The 18,149-nt window shown below is 34.6% G+C and overlaps 2 protein-coding genes across 4 annotated transcripts in view; one reads left to right on the forward strand and one right to left on the reverse strand.

The window, feature by feature from the left end:
- Positions 1 to 991: 991 nt before the first annotated feature.
- Positions 992 to 9,296, reverse strand: LOC110465155. Its single transcript, XM_021520776.1, has 7 exons — positions 9,135 to 9,296; positions 8,845 to 8,953; positions 7,162 to 7,296; positions 4,706 to 4,735; positions 2,291 to 2,320; positions 1,933 to 1,974; positions 992 to 1,242 (listed from the first exon to the last, which is right to left on the reverse strand). The coding sequence occupies exons 1-7, from the start codon at positions 9,294 to 9,296 to the stop codon at positions 1,226 to 1,228; spliced, it is 525 nt and encodes a 174-aa protein (XP_021376451.1). The 3' UTR covers positions 992 to 1,225.
- A 1,616-nt stretch (positions 9,297 to 10,912) lies between these two features.
- The window catches only part of LOC110465194, a 12,444-nt gene continuing 5,207 nt past the window's right edge, over positions 10,913 to 18,149 (forward strand). Inside the window, exons 1-5 of one of the 3 annotated variants that reach the window (XM_021520860.1) lie at positions 10,913 to 11,041; positions 12,512 to 12,603; positions 15,749 to 15,915; positions 17,087 to 17,199; positions 17,672 to 17,780. In XM_021520860.1, coding sequence (XP_021376535.1) covers positions 15,792 to 15,915; positions 17,087 to 17,199; positions 17,672 to 17,780 — 346 coding nt within the window. In that variant the 5' untranslated portion in view covers positions 10,913 to 11,041; positions 12,512 to 12,603; positions 15,749 to 15,791. Of the gene's footprint in view, positions 11,042 to 12,511; positions 12,604 to 15,283; positions 15,395 to 15,748; positions 15,916 to 17,086; positions 17,200 to 17,671; positions 17,781 to 18,149 lie in introns of those variants that run through there. The other 2 variants (XM_021520859.1, XM_021520857.1) reach the window with 2 other exon arrangements.

An 18,149-nucleotide genomic window follows, 5' to 3' on the forward strand; every position in this document is an offset into this window, starting at 1 on the left:
GAAAATCTTTCCAACATTTGGCTTATATGAACTCATGTTTGCTGCAAACAATGTGTTATAAATCTTAATAAAATTCTGATTTTCATATCTCATTTAAAATTCTCAAATAGTAGCAATTAAATTTAATTTCTATATTTAAATTCAATCATTAAAACTAAGTATTAGTAACAGTTGTCTCATTTAGTACTGGCATGGTTTCTTAAAATACACACTTACTCGTAATTAAAACTAAACAAGTACTCCTCTAATGTTTGGAAGTGTATATTATTACGGAGTACACCTCCCTTTCTGTTACAACAGTAATTAAAACCAATTTGGATGTCCAGCGTTTTGCCACAAGCACCAACAGCTGTATGGTGCAGTGTAATTCATTTTTGGGATGCTGTATTTATTACAGAATGTTAAAGCCACAGTCCTACGTGTGTGACTTACGTTCACTATTCACTTGGCTATCTATAACAGTTGTCTCATTTAGTACTGGCAGTGTAAATCATTTTTGGGATGCTGTATTTATTACAGAATGTTAAAGCCACAGTCCTATGTGTGCGACTTACGTTCACTATTCACTTGGCTATCGACAACAGTTGTCTCATTTAGTACTGGCAGTGTAAATCATTTTTGGGATGCTGTATTTATTACAGAATTTTAAAGCCACAATCCTATGTGTGTGAATTACGTTCACTATTCACTTGGCTATCGATAACAGTTGTCTCATTTAGTACTGGCAGTGTAATTTATTTTTGGGATGCTGTATTTATTACAGAATGTGAAAGCCACAGTCCTATGTGTGTGATTTACGTTCACTATTCACTTGGCTATCGATAACAGTTGTCTCATTAAGTACTGGTAGTGTAATTCATTTTTGGGATGCTGTATTTATTACAGAATGTTAAAGCCACAGTCCTATGTGTGTGACTTACGTTCACTATTCACTTGGCTATCGATACAATCATAAAAAAAAGAACATAAACGAAATCGGATAAGTTCCTGTTTTTATTATCAATATAATTATGTTGTCCATGCATCATACGACAACGTCAGCAGAGACATCCCAACATCTTTCGATAATACGAAACGAGACGCCCAATCAAAATAAAACAAATTGTGATTCTCAATGACATTGCATGCTATGGCACAACGGCATGATGTTTAAAGCGACAACGTGGAAGAAATAAGTAGGTTTGCTCTCACGAGCAATGGCGGACATTTAGATGTTTTTCTTGGTTTATTGGTCATCGGAGTCTGTAACAGAAAAAAATAACCGAATTCAGCCGAAGTATAAATTCAGTTTCTATCATGATGTTTTTTATTTTTGAAGTAAAAAAAATGGTATTAACTTAAAAAAAAAGAAAACTTGCCTCTAAGTTAATTTTTGCAATATATTAAACTCTTAAATGAAGCTCATATCAGATTTATGTAACTAGTCCAGTTATACTGAATAGTGAATATAAACGAATTCATAAATATATTATTTTATCACTTCATAAAGTATTTCTCTAACCATCATCATTGACTTTTCTTGTTTTAATTATGACGTCATCATTAAAACACCTCTGACGTCATTATTGATAGTACAATTATATTATATTAATTGCATTTGAAAAATAGCATGGCCCTTTTCAAAGAATATGTGATACAACTGGATTTGGAAGTTATACTTCATAAAAAAATGAATCGTAAAAGAGCCAAATTTGCAAACAATAAAACGTATATCTTGACAACTACTCTCTGACACCAATTTCTGGCAAAAATATCATTATGTGTCTGTTGTCTGATCATTTCGTTTACGTACAATGTAATAAACGAGCGTGTATCAATTTATTCTACAACGGTGCTAATTATGTTTACTTGATGGAGCCTATTTGTTGACTTAGGAATAGCTGCTTTTAAACTATTGCATACATCATCACAAAAACAACAATACATAAATACCGTCCACTTCGAAACATTCAGTGTCTCCCCTCCCTGACATTCCTGCAAATCAAATATATATGTTTTAAACAATATGACAGGAAATTTTCAACCGACCCAACTAATGTGATTAACTATTTTCGGGGTTTTTTCTGATAACAATTAATAATCACTACGGTGCTGACATACAACGAACAAAGTCACAAACAAATACCACTCGAAAATACTAACACTGGAACTAGCGGGATTACATATAACAAAGTCCATTGCTAACTCAATACAAATGGTAGATAACACGAGGATTTTGTTAGCTCAATAACTTTGGCATAGTTATTGTAATATCGAGGCATAATGTTGTCGCACCAAATCTTAAACTTACCCATGTTTCTACAGCATTTCATTCCGCCATCTGTTAAGACATTTCAATTATATTACTAGTGAAATATAGTATAGTAAATTGCATAGTTAATTGTTATATTCCTTTTTTTTGTATAAAATAGCAGGAGAGAGTGAAAAGAATGAAAAATTATCTGGATAGCACAATTACAACCAGAAAGCAATACATCAGAGAATCAATACGCAGGTGGGCTACTGGAGATTTCCTTCCTGCAACAACCTGATCATATGACAACAGTTTCAAAATAATACGCAACATTAAACGGCAGGAACTGGAAAGACATCAAAGCACAAAGAAACAACACGAACTCCGTCAAAAATGAAAGGCAGAATCAGGTGGTGCTACAGAAAGTAAGCGTTTCGTCAACATGAAGAGACGCCGGTCATTACGTCTGCTGCTGATATTGTATACATCATATAAAACAATCATTTTTCAAACACAGATATACCGGAACCAGACCCAGAGAAACAAGATTGTTTTATAATGAGTCACGCGTATTTCTTTTGACAGCGATTAAAGATAACATACATGTCATGGTAATTTTAAACCTAACAACTGTTTGGGGCCGGAGGGGCGGGGACGAATAGTGAAAACATAGCAAATTCTTTAAACTCCTTCTTATTCAGTAGGAATGAAAGGATTTGTTCCATGTTTGGTCTGAAGCATCCTTTGGTGAAGGGGAACCAATTTTGTATAAACCGTGGATCTGGCCCCCATGGGCCTGAGTGCGGGGCCAAAAGGGGGTAATAGGGCTATACTGATTTAAGCGACTTCTTCTCTGGAACTAAGAGATGGATATCAACCATATTTGACTGGAAGCATCCCTCAGTAGTGGAGATTCAAATTTGTACAAATGGTTGGGCTGAGCCCCAGGGGGCTGAGGGGCGGGGCCAAAAGGAGGCAATTTGGCTGTATTGCTACAAACGATTCTTGGAGATGGGGATTCAAAATTGTACAAATGGTTGGGGTGACCCCCCAGGGGGCTTAGGGGAGGGACCAAAAGAGGGCAAATTGTCCATATTGCTATAAACGACTTCTGTAGAATTATGCCATGGATATCGATCATATTTGGTCAGAAGCATTCATGGGAGGCAGGGATTCAAAATTGTACAAATGGTGGGGTTAATCGTTATTAACAGCCTATACCGATATATTTCGTCAACGATATCAAGCACGAGGTTGATCTTTGGATATCATTTAAACAATAACTGGTTGTCTGGATGTAATTATTGTTGATATAATTACAAGTGGCCTCTGGCAAATCCCATAAAACCCGCTAGGGTTTATGGTAGATTTGCCAGAGGCCACTTGTAATTATAACAACAATAATTACATCCAGACAACCAGGTATTTTTTATGTTGACAGATTTTTCTTTTTTAAGACATATTCCTACAAAAACCATTTGCCCTGCCTCAAAATACATTTCAGGCGGCCATTTTGTTTGTTTACATATTCCTACACCTGAAACAGGCAGCTGTAATTATAGTCGAGCAGTTGTAATTATAGCCTATGTAATTACACTTGCCCTCTAACACTGTTGTAATGGGACGGCGCGGGGGCAAATGTAAATATATAGAGATAAACAACAGCAAACTTTTCTCTTCATACTGTTTTAAAAAAAAAAATCAACTTCCGGTTTTCGGTACGGGTCAAAGTTCGAATGTGTAATTTTGTGAAACAAACTTCAAAAACCTTTTTCTCAATAACCAAGTGACCTAAGGTCATAATATTTATCGAATATTCATGCTCAAGCTGTGGACAATCAAGTTTCATAATATGAAAGACCTTGACCCATGTTCAAAGTCACTTGGGTCAATTATGTTAAAATCTTCAAAAGACTCCTTAACGGAAATGCCCAGGGTATTGATATTTGGTCTGTAGCATGCGAGGTTGATGGGCAACAAGGTTTATGGATCAACTTCCGGTATTTGATAGAGGTCAAATTCGAACATGCAAATTTGTAACAAATTTCAAAGATTCCGGGACTTTTACTACTGGTGGAAGGGAAGTAACTCGTACTATTTACGAGTTACTTCCCTTCCACCAGTAGTAAAAGCCCTGGTAGAATTGTTCACCAACAAAATTATAACTTAGAGCAGAAGTTAAACACCTTTTTTATTCTACTATTTTGCTAAAATTCTGAACTTGATCAAGTTTCAACATTTCAAAATATAAAGTCTTTACCTCAATGGTGTGATATAAGTAAGCCCGTTAAATTGTTAGCCAGCAATTTCTAGTTGTACTTATGTTTATTTAATCTTTTTAGTGGAACTACTTTTCGCACCATTTTATGAGTCTTATGTGTTCAGTGATTGACTTGTTTTTATTTTGTAACAAATACCTAGTTTTCATACTTTCACTTTGTTGATAACAAAATAAATGATACTAAAACCTACCTTCTTTTGGCTTACACTCTACTTCTCCATCTGTAAAATAAAATCAATTAAAACCATTATATCCTTATCATTTCAGGATGTCATCTTCGAAATTAAATGGCTTTATTCTCAATATATGCATCTTTTCTAATCTATGATTTTTTTATGTGTTAAAGGTGGCTAATTCATTTGTACATTCAAAACATGAAAAATAAAATGTATTTGTAATAAAAAAAAACAAAAACGAGTTCACTAGTCTAGAAACAATTGCAGATTCATGCATACCTATGATATCAAAGCAATGTTTTGATTAAACATGAAACTGAATTGCATGGCAGCAAAAGGAATAAAAGCCGGCTTAGATCTCAAAGTAGTACCGTCATAATTTTCATTGAACCGGTAAAACTATCTTTCTGCCTTGAGATTGGTCAGTTTTTGATATATGGAACCAATTTAATAGATAATAATTCAAGGGGGCAAAACAAGGTATGTTAATCGATCAATAGAACGGAAGCCTTCAATAAAAGAAGGACTTATGTTAGCTCAGTCGGTTTCAATCTCACTTAACTCTCGTCTTGAAATTAGTGTCATATTCTCCATTTATGTTTAGAAATAATAACTAATTTTAGATAATTGACCTATTTAAATTAAAATTGTTGAAACAACAAGAGAATACCGAACTGCCAACAAAACAATAATTCGATCTCGAAATCGATAAAACTATGGCGAAAAAATAATAAGAATAATACACGAAATGTCTTGAAAAAGTAGAAGGAGACTTACATCAGGTGTTTCGGAAGGTTAAGTGTAATCTGCTCAAACTACAACACCCGCCCTGTAAACCTATGTCAAATCTAAATAATGTCGCGTCCTGGGTAAAAACAAGGAAAACTGGGAAAGTACAACAAATCAACAAGGCTCACTTATGAGTATAATCAAAAGCAATCAATGTCATATCACACAAAGAAGGAGCCAATTCCCTTTTGAGATCATGATGGTGAGCTTAAAACTTTTCAATAGTCATCAGCTGATATTTAACGAAACCTTGTGCTGTAAGTTTTTCCGCCAGCAGTCGACAACTTTTACAAAAACATGATGTTCGGAGCAAACTAAAGAATTCCAAATCAACTGCGATATGTAAATACCGTAAGTAAGCGCGCAGGGGTGTTACTTTTCAGAAAGGGAAAGTTCGCTATCGGAAAGTCGAAACGAATTTGCTCATTGTACAGCTTAAAAGTAAGGCATCCCTGTTGGTCATGATGCAAGCAAAGATCGAGGAAAGAAGCTGACGACAAAGAGTCTGTCGTGTCATTGATTTCAAGCTAAAAAGGATATATTTTATTGATAAGTCAAGCAATATATTGTTATTCAAATACAGCACATCGTCGACATATCTATACTTGAAATTGAAGGACGTTGAAACGCTCCGTTTACTTGTCATGAAATGAGATATTTATTATTTCATATTTTATATGTTGTTTTAGATATATAGGTGATATTTTCCATTTTTCACTTGCCATATTTTATACACTCACACTCTGTCTCCAACAATTTCTTCTCTATTTTCATTTTTGAATTATGTTTTGATATTAATAGTTGCAGAATACGTTCTGCCTCACAGCTGCCTCATGATTAATTTTGATCACAACATCTAACATTAAATGACCTATCTAATTTAATTCTTAGCCTCTGAAATAATTCAAGAGGTCGTTCTAATTATTAACGCAAAATAGAAGCATACTTTCCCCCAATTTCGCTATATTATCTAATTGTTCTGTATTCATAGTAAATATGAAGAAAACACATATTATTTCGAAAGAATTGAAGGATTTGCATGAATGAATTTCTGATAATTTCTTTAAATCATGATTTCAAGTTCAACACAAAGGTTTTTTTATAGGCTTTGAAATTTGAAAACACTTAAGACCACTAAGGATTCCTTTTCAGAATCCATCTTTTCTCCAAAAGTTGAGTATTGAAAACATCTTGATATCTTATTTATTCAAGCCAGAAAACGAACTGGCGGACCTCTTTCGATATTTTGTGATTAATTTTCTATTGTATAAAATATAGGCATTCTTTTAATGGAAAACAATGAAAAAACATCCTTTGGCGTATCGGATGGACCGTTTAAGTATTATTTTAGTAAAAAGTAGATAATCACTTTCTTTTAACCGGTTATGTTAGCAAAGAAACTAACTTTTAACTGATATGTTTATATAAGCATCCATGCATTGTTTTGCTTCTCATCCTAATACAAACTATAAATAATCTTTAAAATAGATAAATGCTATTTGAAATCTAATTTAATGTCTGAAACAAACTAAAAGGAGACTTTCATTTTGATCGAATATACTTGCAATTTTTAACACATAGTACTAACACACACGAGTTAAACATGGCGCATGTCGGAATCAGACAGGCTTACGTATCCCTTTGTGTACAATATTAAGGTGTGATCAATGTACTATACATACGGATGTTGGCACAATCAAAATCTCCGTCGAGCACTTCAAGTTCACCAGGCAATAAGTCATCATATGGCATCTGATACCCACACAGATACACCATAAAGGATGCTTTCTCACTCCAATACCAGCTGAAGGAATCGACTACAATAGACACATGATTAATCAAGACACGCTTCGATCATTATACCACTTTCACATCCTCAGTCCCAGGTGCAAATCGCACTAACGCTTATTAAATTGTATGCGATTTCATCTGGGATTGAGGATACCGCTAATTCTAACATCTTAGGCATGTAATCAACAATTTTATAAATAGTTCTCGGCTTGAGTTATTAGTTTTTTTTCAAACCTATTCACTATTAAATCAGTCAGTTCCTGCAATATCGGTTGCTAATTTAATATAAGAGTATTGCTTAACTTGACAAGGAGATGTCATTGAGTAAAATTCTCAAAAAAAACAAATCTTTAAAATGCATGGAATTTTCTTTCAATACACATATTTGCTTTACACCCTTGAAAGATAAACGTAAGACACATAAATGTGAATATGTCATGAAAAAAGTAAGCGAAAACTTGCCGATGTTACAAATACGTACATCAAAAATTTGACTGACTTTGATGGCGAGTGTCGCTACTCTGTAATCTTTAAATGATAGGTACCAGCCTAGCGATTGGTCTGTTTTTTATAACTGAAATACATACTGCCTTGGATTTTGTTATTACATGTTCAAGAGGTGTATGGATAGAGGAACCCTTGAAATTCGAGGATAGAATTCAAATAGAGAAAAACACCTTTTAACAATTCAATAAGACGGTGCAAAAACACAACATTGGTAATATGTACAATAATATCCAAATGGTCGTTTTGTTCGTTTAAGACTCATCAACGGTCTCAAAAAATCTATTTCTAGTGAGACTTTAACCAGAGGATTGGTTGTTGTTGAGAAGTGTTGACTCAGTTAGTCAATCGCCAACTATCGCTATCAACGCAGAGGTTAAAGTGAACAGAGATACTAAAGATTTTTCCTAATCAATATTTCGCGGTTTTAAACAAAATTTGTAATTATCAGAGGTTTATTTAGTGATTTTATAACATGAAGCGTTAAATAGTTTCGTTTGATCTCGTTTTCATGAAAATAAATAGATCTAGAAAAATAATATTCAAATATATGTTAATGAGTTTATTGACTTATTTCAATAGAAATATCATCCGGTTGACTTGTTACTTTTTCCAGTACCAGTATAAACATAACAAACGGTGGTGGGAACTGACATCCTCGAAGGACAGGTATCAGCCTAGCGATGGACCGGTTTCTTTTTACCTGAACCCCATCAAATAACTAAATGCGTGCCTTCATTTTTGTGATGACATAGTGAGCGTAACTGCTAGAATTTCGATGATTGGAAACAGATTACATTTTAATTTGATATTTGCAAGCGAGGGCACAATAAACGATCAATTCAGATATCAAGTAGGTGATGCGTTTACTTAATCAGGATGAAACAAAAGTGAGTTATGTTTTGTGTTGATATGGATTTACATGCACGCCAGTGGGGAAACATGTTTGAAATGTAAATCGGTGTTATTAAACAAAATTAAAGAAAAATTCGTCTGCAATGATTCAGCACCTTATATGCTTTTGTTACAATATAGATGGCAATTTAGTCAGATCTAACCTTAAGACTCACACGTGATGACGTAGTCTGTGCCGATATCCAACTGTACGCCACACATGGAGTCGAATGCTGCCGTGTGCAGATAAAGCACGTGTTTGCCTCCAATCCTTTCCAGTGCGGTCTGTAATAAAACGATCGTATTTTAGAGGAGAACACCATCAAAATTATTGTAATCAGTTAAAATGACTTCCTCAGTAATCCGTATTTATTTCACGTGAAATTGAATATTAATGATATTTTTTTCCTTATTGGTATACATCAGTGAACGTCTCTATCTTGCATATCAACAAACATAGACGTACCTCTGTTGCTTGAATGACACTTGTGATCTCAAACGCATACAAAAATTGGTCATCAAATGGATCATCGCGTCGACGAGACAATAATGTCTGATTCAGGACCGTGCCTCTCACAACTTGGATAACAAATTCACAGGAATTAAGTAACTGATCAATACCAAACATAACTAATCGAACTATGCATCATAAAAATCTGCAACGTGTTCCTTTTATCTTTGGAAAGTGACCTTTTTTTTTTTTTAAATACAATTTAATATCAAAGGCGAATACTTTTTAGTATCTTTTTGTGTTCATGAATGAATGATAATTTTTAAACATCAAAACACTCAACAAAGATCTATCTGAAATTATGTGTATGCGACAAAAAATATTATCAACATAAAGAATAGAAACATCATCACTTAAATCTTTCCGAAAGATACTTTTAACAAAAAGACTAAAGCATCATAAAGTATGCTTGATAAATATTTTGTATCTAAAACTGGTAATACTCACATGAAATTTCATTTCTTATGAGTGATTTTTCCATTTACCAAGATGAAACAATTTGTCTATGGAATATAGAAATAACATGCAATGTTTATAAAGGTATTTTTATCTGTCGAGAATTAAACTTATCTTCCTTGCAGTATTGATTGCGTAGGTTGCCGTTCAGACTGGAACATGAACAGGCTATACACTGCTCGATGCCTGTTATTGCCAAACACAGAACTATCATCCACGACATGACTGATCTGGGTGTAATATGTTCCTTCCTGAAATAATACAAAAGGAAATAAAACATCAGACATATTTCAATATGGAGTGTTCGTTATGTTTTCTTCAGATGAATGTATCAACCATTGATATCAATCTTCATACTCTAGTGCATATACCTGATACGTATTACTAATGAACTTACTTCAATAAATAACACTATCTCTCCGATGTGAGTGAGTGGAGAATCGGTGATAATAAGAATCGGTATTATATATACACCCCCTCAACCTACGTTATTGTGATCTGGTATATCCAATCAAATTATTTCTAAACAAGGAGGCAGGTTTTCAGAAGCAGCAGGTTGGCTCATTTAGTGGATCCTGAAGGTCATATCAGTTCTATGATTATCAAGGGTGTTATTTTCGTATCATATTATCGATATAAACATTTTAAATGTAATAAACTACATATTATTATTCCGAATTGTTCATTTAAATTTCATTCATACTACTTTTATTCGAAATATGAATGTTTGAATAGTGAAAGCGGGAAACTTTATAGTGAAATAACAAGGTGAACGTCAATCATAGGAGTTGACAAACTCTTTACATCTGCTCATAGTTTCAACAAATCACCGATATTTATTCTACGGGATCTATCTAGGTCTATTGGAAGTCCCTCTTTATCTCTGAATAGCCATATACATTAGCATGCCTACTTAACTGACGAGTTAATCACTTAAATCTATCCGAAACATACATTGCTCGTTGTCGTCTGACCTTTTCAACACAATAGGCTTCAGAAGATTTTTAAAATTTGCAAATATATTTATTGGTAAGTTTTCATTTGTACTCATATACGCATTTTTTTTCTCCCATGTAGCCTTTAATGAGATGGACGTAACACACACAGGTGATTCCACCTTTAAAATTTGGTAATAGGCACAGAGAGTGTCACGATCGCATGTATTGTCTCGTGGTGTTTATGTTGATCGTATGTAGATATATATATTTGTGAATGTCCAGTGTCATTGTTATTACGAATCACGTGGTCAGTTAACGGATGTTACGGTAAATAAATAGGTAGGGAGCGGAAGTGCACGAGCTCAGGACACAGGTAAACATGTGTGGACGCGCCATAGCCACCTGTCGTGGGTTTTAGTACTCACAGCGGCCTACCTCAGTAGTTACAGGCACAGGTTACAGACTGTGGTAAGTAATATTAGTATTAAGCTTTATGTAACTCTATTTTTCCATCGTTATGTCCTAATATTGTCCGGTTAGCGTCTATTGAGCCGTATAGGATAGTGCGGTCCGGTCATGCGTGACGCTTGGGTAGTGAGCCATTACCACAGTACAGCACGTGCATGTAGGCTAAATTGTATGAATATGTTTTTAGAGATACTTTATGGGTTTATAAGTATGTATATCTCGATGCATAGTTATGTACGAATGTAATAGTGTTGTAATGTTGATGATATGTATTGGAATAGTGATAAACCGTTATGTATAGGTGAGGTCTCGATAGAGTGTAAAAAGTATGGAAGCCGCGTGGTGCCATACTCGACTGTGTACTTGGTACTATGTATCGCCGGACCGGAATTAGGTTTAATTGTTATAATAGTTATTATAGTATATCACTTAACTGTTTACATTACTAGATATCATAGAGTCTCACGTCAGTGTTAAGATTGTCGAATATGATTGTGTCATTATATAATTGTCATGTTGATATTTTGTGAGGAATCAATTGCTTGAATGGTGAAGTATGCAAGATTGTAATGGCTGTTTTGGGTATTGTTTAAGCTTTCCTGAGGAGGATTACGACCACATCTGGACATTGCAGTGGATACATGCGAACGGGGCATCAGGACCGTCCCATGCAAAGGGTCAAGGTCAGCCACAGGTCATCCACAGCGGGCAAGTCATGGTCACTGAAGGGGTCAGCCAGAGCTGTACAGATAGGGAACTCTTAGTGGACACTAGGGTTCGAGAGAAGCGCATAGCGCACATCCTATATTTCCACCGTCAGTAAAGGCTACGGTTGGTCAGAGACTGTTGTCACCCAGGATAGGACTATTGGTCCATTGTGTCATACAGTAGACAGGAGCAGACAGCACAGGAACTGTCATATTATTGAAACAAGGAACATTGACTGGTACCATGCAATTAGCCGGCTTATTTGGAACTGTGAACTTTTGTATGGAAATCAATGTGTGAAAATATGTAAATGTATGTATGTGAATGAGTGGATGCTGGAGAGATGATAGAAATGTTTAGTGAAATGTGCTTGTGTTAATTGTAAATAAATTGTTTGTATTTGTGTAACTTACTAGTTTGTTTTGTTCATTTCTAATTATCTCTACCGACGCTCGTCCCGCGTTACAGAGAGCAAAAAAAAATGAATCGCACTGCATATTACAGGTAACAAATTCATTTACATTTTTCAAAGAAATTTAACCCTTTTAACGTCAAATGCCATTCAGTTCATTAAGCTGTTGTGGCATATTGTCAGACAGTATATACTAAGGACTAGACTGGCTACCAGCCCCTAAGTTTTTATGAAGAATTTCCTGGCTACATTTTACTATTAACTTAAATTTAGTTTAGAACTAGAATCAGACATTTAAGTGGTCAAAATTATTAGCGTTTGTTTTTTTTCTATATAATTCAATATTCTAGAGACGGGGCCAGTCTAATGAAGGACTTATAAGGCAAAGTTTAAATAAAGGAGGTCCAATTGTACTATTAGCTTCAACCCTATCTGTACAACAATAAGTATTACCATTCTCTATAAACATATCATCGATATCTTTTCCAATTTACCAGAATTTGGAACACACGACAGTTCCTTCTGAAACGATATAAGTTATATTGCACAATCGATGTATTGATATTAAACATGTTGTAATTATATTTTTGTGTCGATTATCTACCTTAAAAATGTAAAAAAAAAAACTGTTCAAAACAATATATTTTTGTACTATTTATACACTTATATTTGTATTGTTTGTATACTAATTTGAATTCGTTATGCTTGTTTTTGCTATTGACGTACGCTATTAATCTAACATGACTAAAAGCTGAAATAATCTGAGAACTATTCCATTCCTAATTTCCGCTTACAATCTTCACTCAACTCGTTCATACCTTCTACTTTAAGACTATGGAATGAGCTTGACACTAATATTAAAACTGCACATTCTTTTAAGAGCTTCACAAACTGCCTCAAAAAACAAAATGAAACATTTAAAGTGCCTGTTTTTTATTTAGCCGGTGACCGTAAGTTAAATATTTTACTAACCAAACTCCGTCATAAATGCAGCCCTTTAAATGATGATCTCTTTAATGTTAACCTAATCAACTCTCCTATTTGTGCATGTGGATATCCTAATGAAAATGCTCATCATTTCTTTTTTACATGCAGTATATATACTGATCAAAGAGTTGAAATGTTTAGAAATCTTCATGAATACTTACCTCTAAGCTTAGAGAAATTATTGTATGGCCATGAAGATTATTCGAGTGACGAAAATAAAAATGTATTTATATATGTCCAACAGTATGTATCGAGTACTCGCAGGTTTTAAATTTGGTCACGTTCTTCTGTCTCCTCTCCAACAGTCCTCATTATCTTTCATATTCATTTCTTAGCTTGTGTCCGTATTACATGGCATAACGTACACTTGTGTGTTCCTTATTATTTTAGTAATCCTCTGTAATGTTTAACTTTCTTTTAAGTGCACGAGAGCGTGAATGCAAGAAGTGTGCGTGTGCTGGAATGTATGTAATATAGGCATGTGATGGGCCATTCAGTTACAGCCAGTGCGGTAGAAACGAATTTTCGAGAAAGGATGGAATGAAAAGGAGAAAGACACAAAGCACGGGACGTGACGAACTGTTGAATAGTTGAAAGTATGGAATAGTGCCAGGATATNCTCTCTCTCTCTCTCTCTCTCTCTCTCTCTCTCTCTCTCTCCCAATAATAGATAAATGTATTGATTTAAACTATGAAATCCATCTTATGATGTGTATATACAATTATTTATCTTATAAGGAAAGGGCGTTAATAATGTTCATGTAACTTGTGCCCAATCCTCTTGCATTTTTTTGGCAATAAAATATGTTTAAACTAAAAGCTGAAATAAAACTTGAGTATATTTAATGGCGTTGTTGAAAACAAACTAAAGGTTAACAAAGCACGAGTTATTCACCTTGACACCTGTGCTTGTTAGCAATCAAGCCACTAGGGTTGGATAGACTATTCCAGCGATGTATGGTTTACATATGTGATTTGGTGTCCATTGTAAAGCATATCATTGTAAATATATGTACGCAATATGCAGAGGTTTTGGATAATTTCATGCGTGACTTTTGACCAATATTGACCATGGGAACATCACGTGTTCAATAAAACACGGTAGGCAATTGTTGTTTTATTAGTTTAAAATATTTTATTGCCAAAAATTACAAAGGGTTTGGGTGGAATGCTACAAACCTTACTGATTCCCTTCCCTCTTTCTCTATGTGGTGTAAATACATGTACATCAATGTTGATGATATATATTTATAATACCATAACATCACGTTTCCAGTGTAATTCGCTGTTTCCTGTTCACCAGGGCTTAGTTGTTGGAAGCCTAATACGCTTACGCATAGTTAATGCAAAATTGTTTTAATATAATATTTTCAATAGTTTCCACATGTTTAGAGCAACAACTAGTTAACTTCACAAATACATGTACTTATTAACTTGGCTAGAGGCACTGTCGGGTTCTGTATCGAAATATAACCATACACCCACATATTAAACCTAAACACACACGCATTCAGTTACGCACGGTTGCACACTATTGGTTATCAATACGCTGTGTGATACTAAACCTGACTGAACGCAGGTAAACGCACGTGCACACATATGCATGTTTGTATGCACGAATACGCACATACATATACGTGCATGCCTGCGTGTATGTGTTTATTTACGAATTATTAAAAGGTTCACAACCTTAATACAGTAAGGTATAAAAGCAAAACAATGTACGTGTGGGGCACACGCAAGCAAGCAAGCACGCAAACACACACTCAAATACACACACGCAAACACACACACGCACACACACCCACGCAAAAACACACACTCAAACACACACTCAAACACAATCGCAAACAATCGCACGCAAACACACACTCGCAAGCAATCACAAGCAAACACACACTAAAACACACACTCGCAAACAATCATATGCAAACATACACACTCAAACAAACAAACGCAAAAACACACACGCAAACAATCACATATCCTCATATTACCCCAAATACCATCACCGCCAACATATTTATCCTATCACTGTCAAATTACCTTTGACGTGATGTATTTTAAATCATATGGCGAAAAAAAAAAGTAATTGATAAATTGAAGTAAACTATACAATGCCATTTCCTGTGACATTTTCATCACTTAAATAGACACGTATATAATGAGGAAAGCATATAAATGTTTAAACTGCAAGTCGACTGGTGTATTTTACGTAGGCCAACGAAACAGTAACGTCAATATCGGTGAGTATGATATATCTTTAGAGATTCTTTAACGGGGAGTTATGGATATGTAGTGGTTATTGACAGGTACAATATTGTAAAAATCAAAATTGTTTGGCTGTATTGATTTGTTTTACTTTTATTTTCATTTTCATATGATTCAGCAATATGTATTTCTTACGAGGTGGTAGTTGTAGAATGGTTTATGGTGTTGCATTTCTATTTCTATTCAGTGATTGAAAAAATAATAAACTTGTAGCTAATATGGTAAAAACAATATGGAACGATAAACGTAAAAAAATGTATCTAGTAATTACGGTAAAAATATTAATATGAATAAAAACTTTAAAGGAGTTATCGAAATACTGATTTCAGATTTTAATCCTACATCGAAAAGGTTTTTGAAGATTTCTTAGATATGGGATGGATATTGCTCGCCCTGGTATTTGTGGCAGCTGTCAGTTTTGACCACAGTGAAGGCTGTTCTTGCGCGGGACTCAACGACCTTGCGTTTCAGTACTGTAACGACGAAAAGGAGTTGAGTACGTATCTATAATAACGTTTAGCACTACAGTCGACTTTAATTTCATTGTGGATTTGCCATAGTATTATTATTCCGGCATTGTAGCTTCGGTTTTAATATTTTTCTATTAGTAGTAAACAATAGTACATGTATATATGTAATAAATATAACATCAGTATCGCCTACGTAGATAATTGTTACTTCACGAATACTAGGACCCGAATTCATAAAACTGTTCTCATGCTGACTCTCATATACTGTGCTCAAACCCGATTCCTTGTCTCTTCCTTATGGAAGAAATTCGGAGAGAATTAAAGACTTAACTGTTCTAAATATTTATTTTATTGAGTGATGTAAAAAGAAAAAAGTATATTTCGTGAATGGGGAGAACGAATAAATATATGATATCAAAGTTTCAGTCGGTCTTGACACGTTGAGACATGTTTAGTACGTATATTGTTTAGATATAAAGTACAATTTTGATATTACAGATATCCGATTTGAGTGAAGTGATTAGATATATAATTTTCAAATACACTTATATGACTTGCGAAAGTGTATTACTATAAGGAGGCTACAAAATTCTCATTAATGTAAAGTAAAAAGTATTACATATCGTAACATGATTTTTTTGTGATACCACCAGTAACTAACACCAGACAGTATATTTACTTGCCATTCTCCATATCAAACATTTGAAGAACACCAATAGCAACGTTAGGGACGTAGAAATACTTATTCAAAATAATCAGTTTCAGTTTCATAACATATGACGGTGTGTATTGTACCTTCTTGCAAGCTCTACATCTAAAACTGCTTCATGTCTCTGGTACAATTCTGTGTTATATATTACCTACTTCCGAATATTGACGATGCTTGTGTTAACGGATAAATATGCCTACATTTTGTATGTTCAACGTCCTGTTTACCAAAGACGTCTTCAGTGTAGAAACAAGTCTATCAAATGTAAACAATGTCAACCTTAACGTAGACAGAATTTTAATTGTTCCCCTTTATTTCCTTTCAAAGCGATTCTTGCCTGGAATTACTCAGAATACAACAACAGACCTTTTCCTCAGATTCACCTTTTTACTAGACACCTTAATATTGCCGTGCACGAAGATGTGATGATAAGTAAGATGTTTATCCTAAAGTTTGTACTTTATTATTTGTCACTTTGTTTCCGTTAGTCCTTCGTGGTGTAGCCCTGAACGAAACACTAGATGATGGCGAAACTATCCAGACCTGGGATGACGTCAGCAGTTATGCATTTTGGATAACGGAAGTCGTCAAAGCTACAGGGGTAAGTTCATTACCTTACAGGTATAACTCTTCAACTCCCCTCTCAAAACTAACTCTCTCGTCTGCTAATATACAGAGTATTTAAGGTCATAGTCAAATGATTTTGTTGTGGTTTCGAGTCGTTTCGTGATTCATGAAAGAAAATGAAAAGTATTTTTGCAAATTGAATATAAACAGATTGCTGATCAAATAAGACTGCGTTAATTTGAAACACAGATGCTCATTAGTATTGCCCGGAAGTGAATTTTGTGAAAATAGGGAGGAGGATTCCTATAAAGTTTGCCGTGTGGTAGGAACGCAAGATACCAAAAAGTTATATTTGTGAAAGCATTATCAATGGTAAATTCTTATTTTATCTTTTCTTAATGTAAATAATATAAAACTAACTACTCTAAGACATGCACGTTGCATTTTAATATTATTTTGTGATCTGAGTAAGAATGTCGTGGATGGTTTCATTTGATTAAATTCAGAATGCCAGTAGATTAATTGAAGGAAAGAACGTCATCAACATTCAAGCGGGTATGGAAGGTTCCATGTGCGGTACCAGTTTAACAATTGGCGTGGAGTACGTTATTGTATGTGAGTACTCTAAAAAAAAAAAAACATAAGCATTTTAAATATAAGTAGTCTACTAGTTGATGCGAAAACAAAAGGTTCTTGTGGCATTATCGCTTAACCGTTTCTATCCGACCTATGCAAGAACATGTTTCCAATAATTTAAGGACGCCGGAGGCTCTCTCATATTTCTTAATGATCCTCATTTGTAGACCTTCTAGTCTTGAGGTACATCAAGCACGGAGCACAGAGACGGACACAGACTAGCAACTTAAGGGAATATCTCCCAACCATTTCTGGTTAAAACTCTCATTACAATCCCTGTCAGTCATCATACTGCTGAATCATTAAAGAGTTTCATTGCGAGTGTTTTGTAATTACAGTTACCCCCCC

The sequence above is a fragment of the Mizuhopecten yessoensis genome, unplaced genomic scaffold (genome assembly GCF_002113885.1).
Source record: "Mizuhopecten yessoensis strain PY_sf001 unplaced genomic scaffold, ASM211388v2 scaffold11059, whole genome shotgun sequence".
Classification (NCBI taxonomy): domain Eukaryota; kingdom Metazoa; phylum Mollusca; class Bivalvia; order Pectinida; family Pectinidae; genus Mizuhopecten; species Mizuhopecten yessoensis.

Bases quoted from the DNA above. Each gene is read 5' to 3' on its own strand.
- LOC110465155 (XM_021520776.1), bottom strand. From the start codon at position 9,296: ATGTTTGGTATTGATCAGTTACTTAATTCCTGTGAATTTGTTATCCAA. The intron at 7,297-8,844 runs GTGAGTCTTAAG...TGTCTATTGTAG, and splicing joins CACAGACTACGTCATCACGT to TCGATTCCTTCAGCTGGTAT. The intron at 1,975-2,290 runs GTAAGTTTAAGA...TTTGATTTGCAG, and splicing joins GAAATGCTGTAGAAACATGG to GAATGTCAGGGAGGGGAGAC.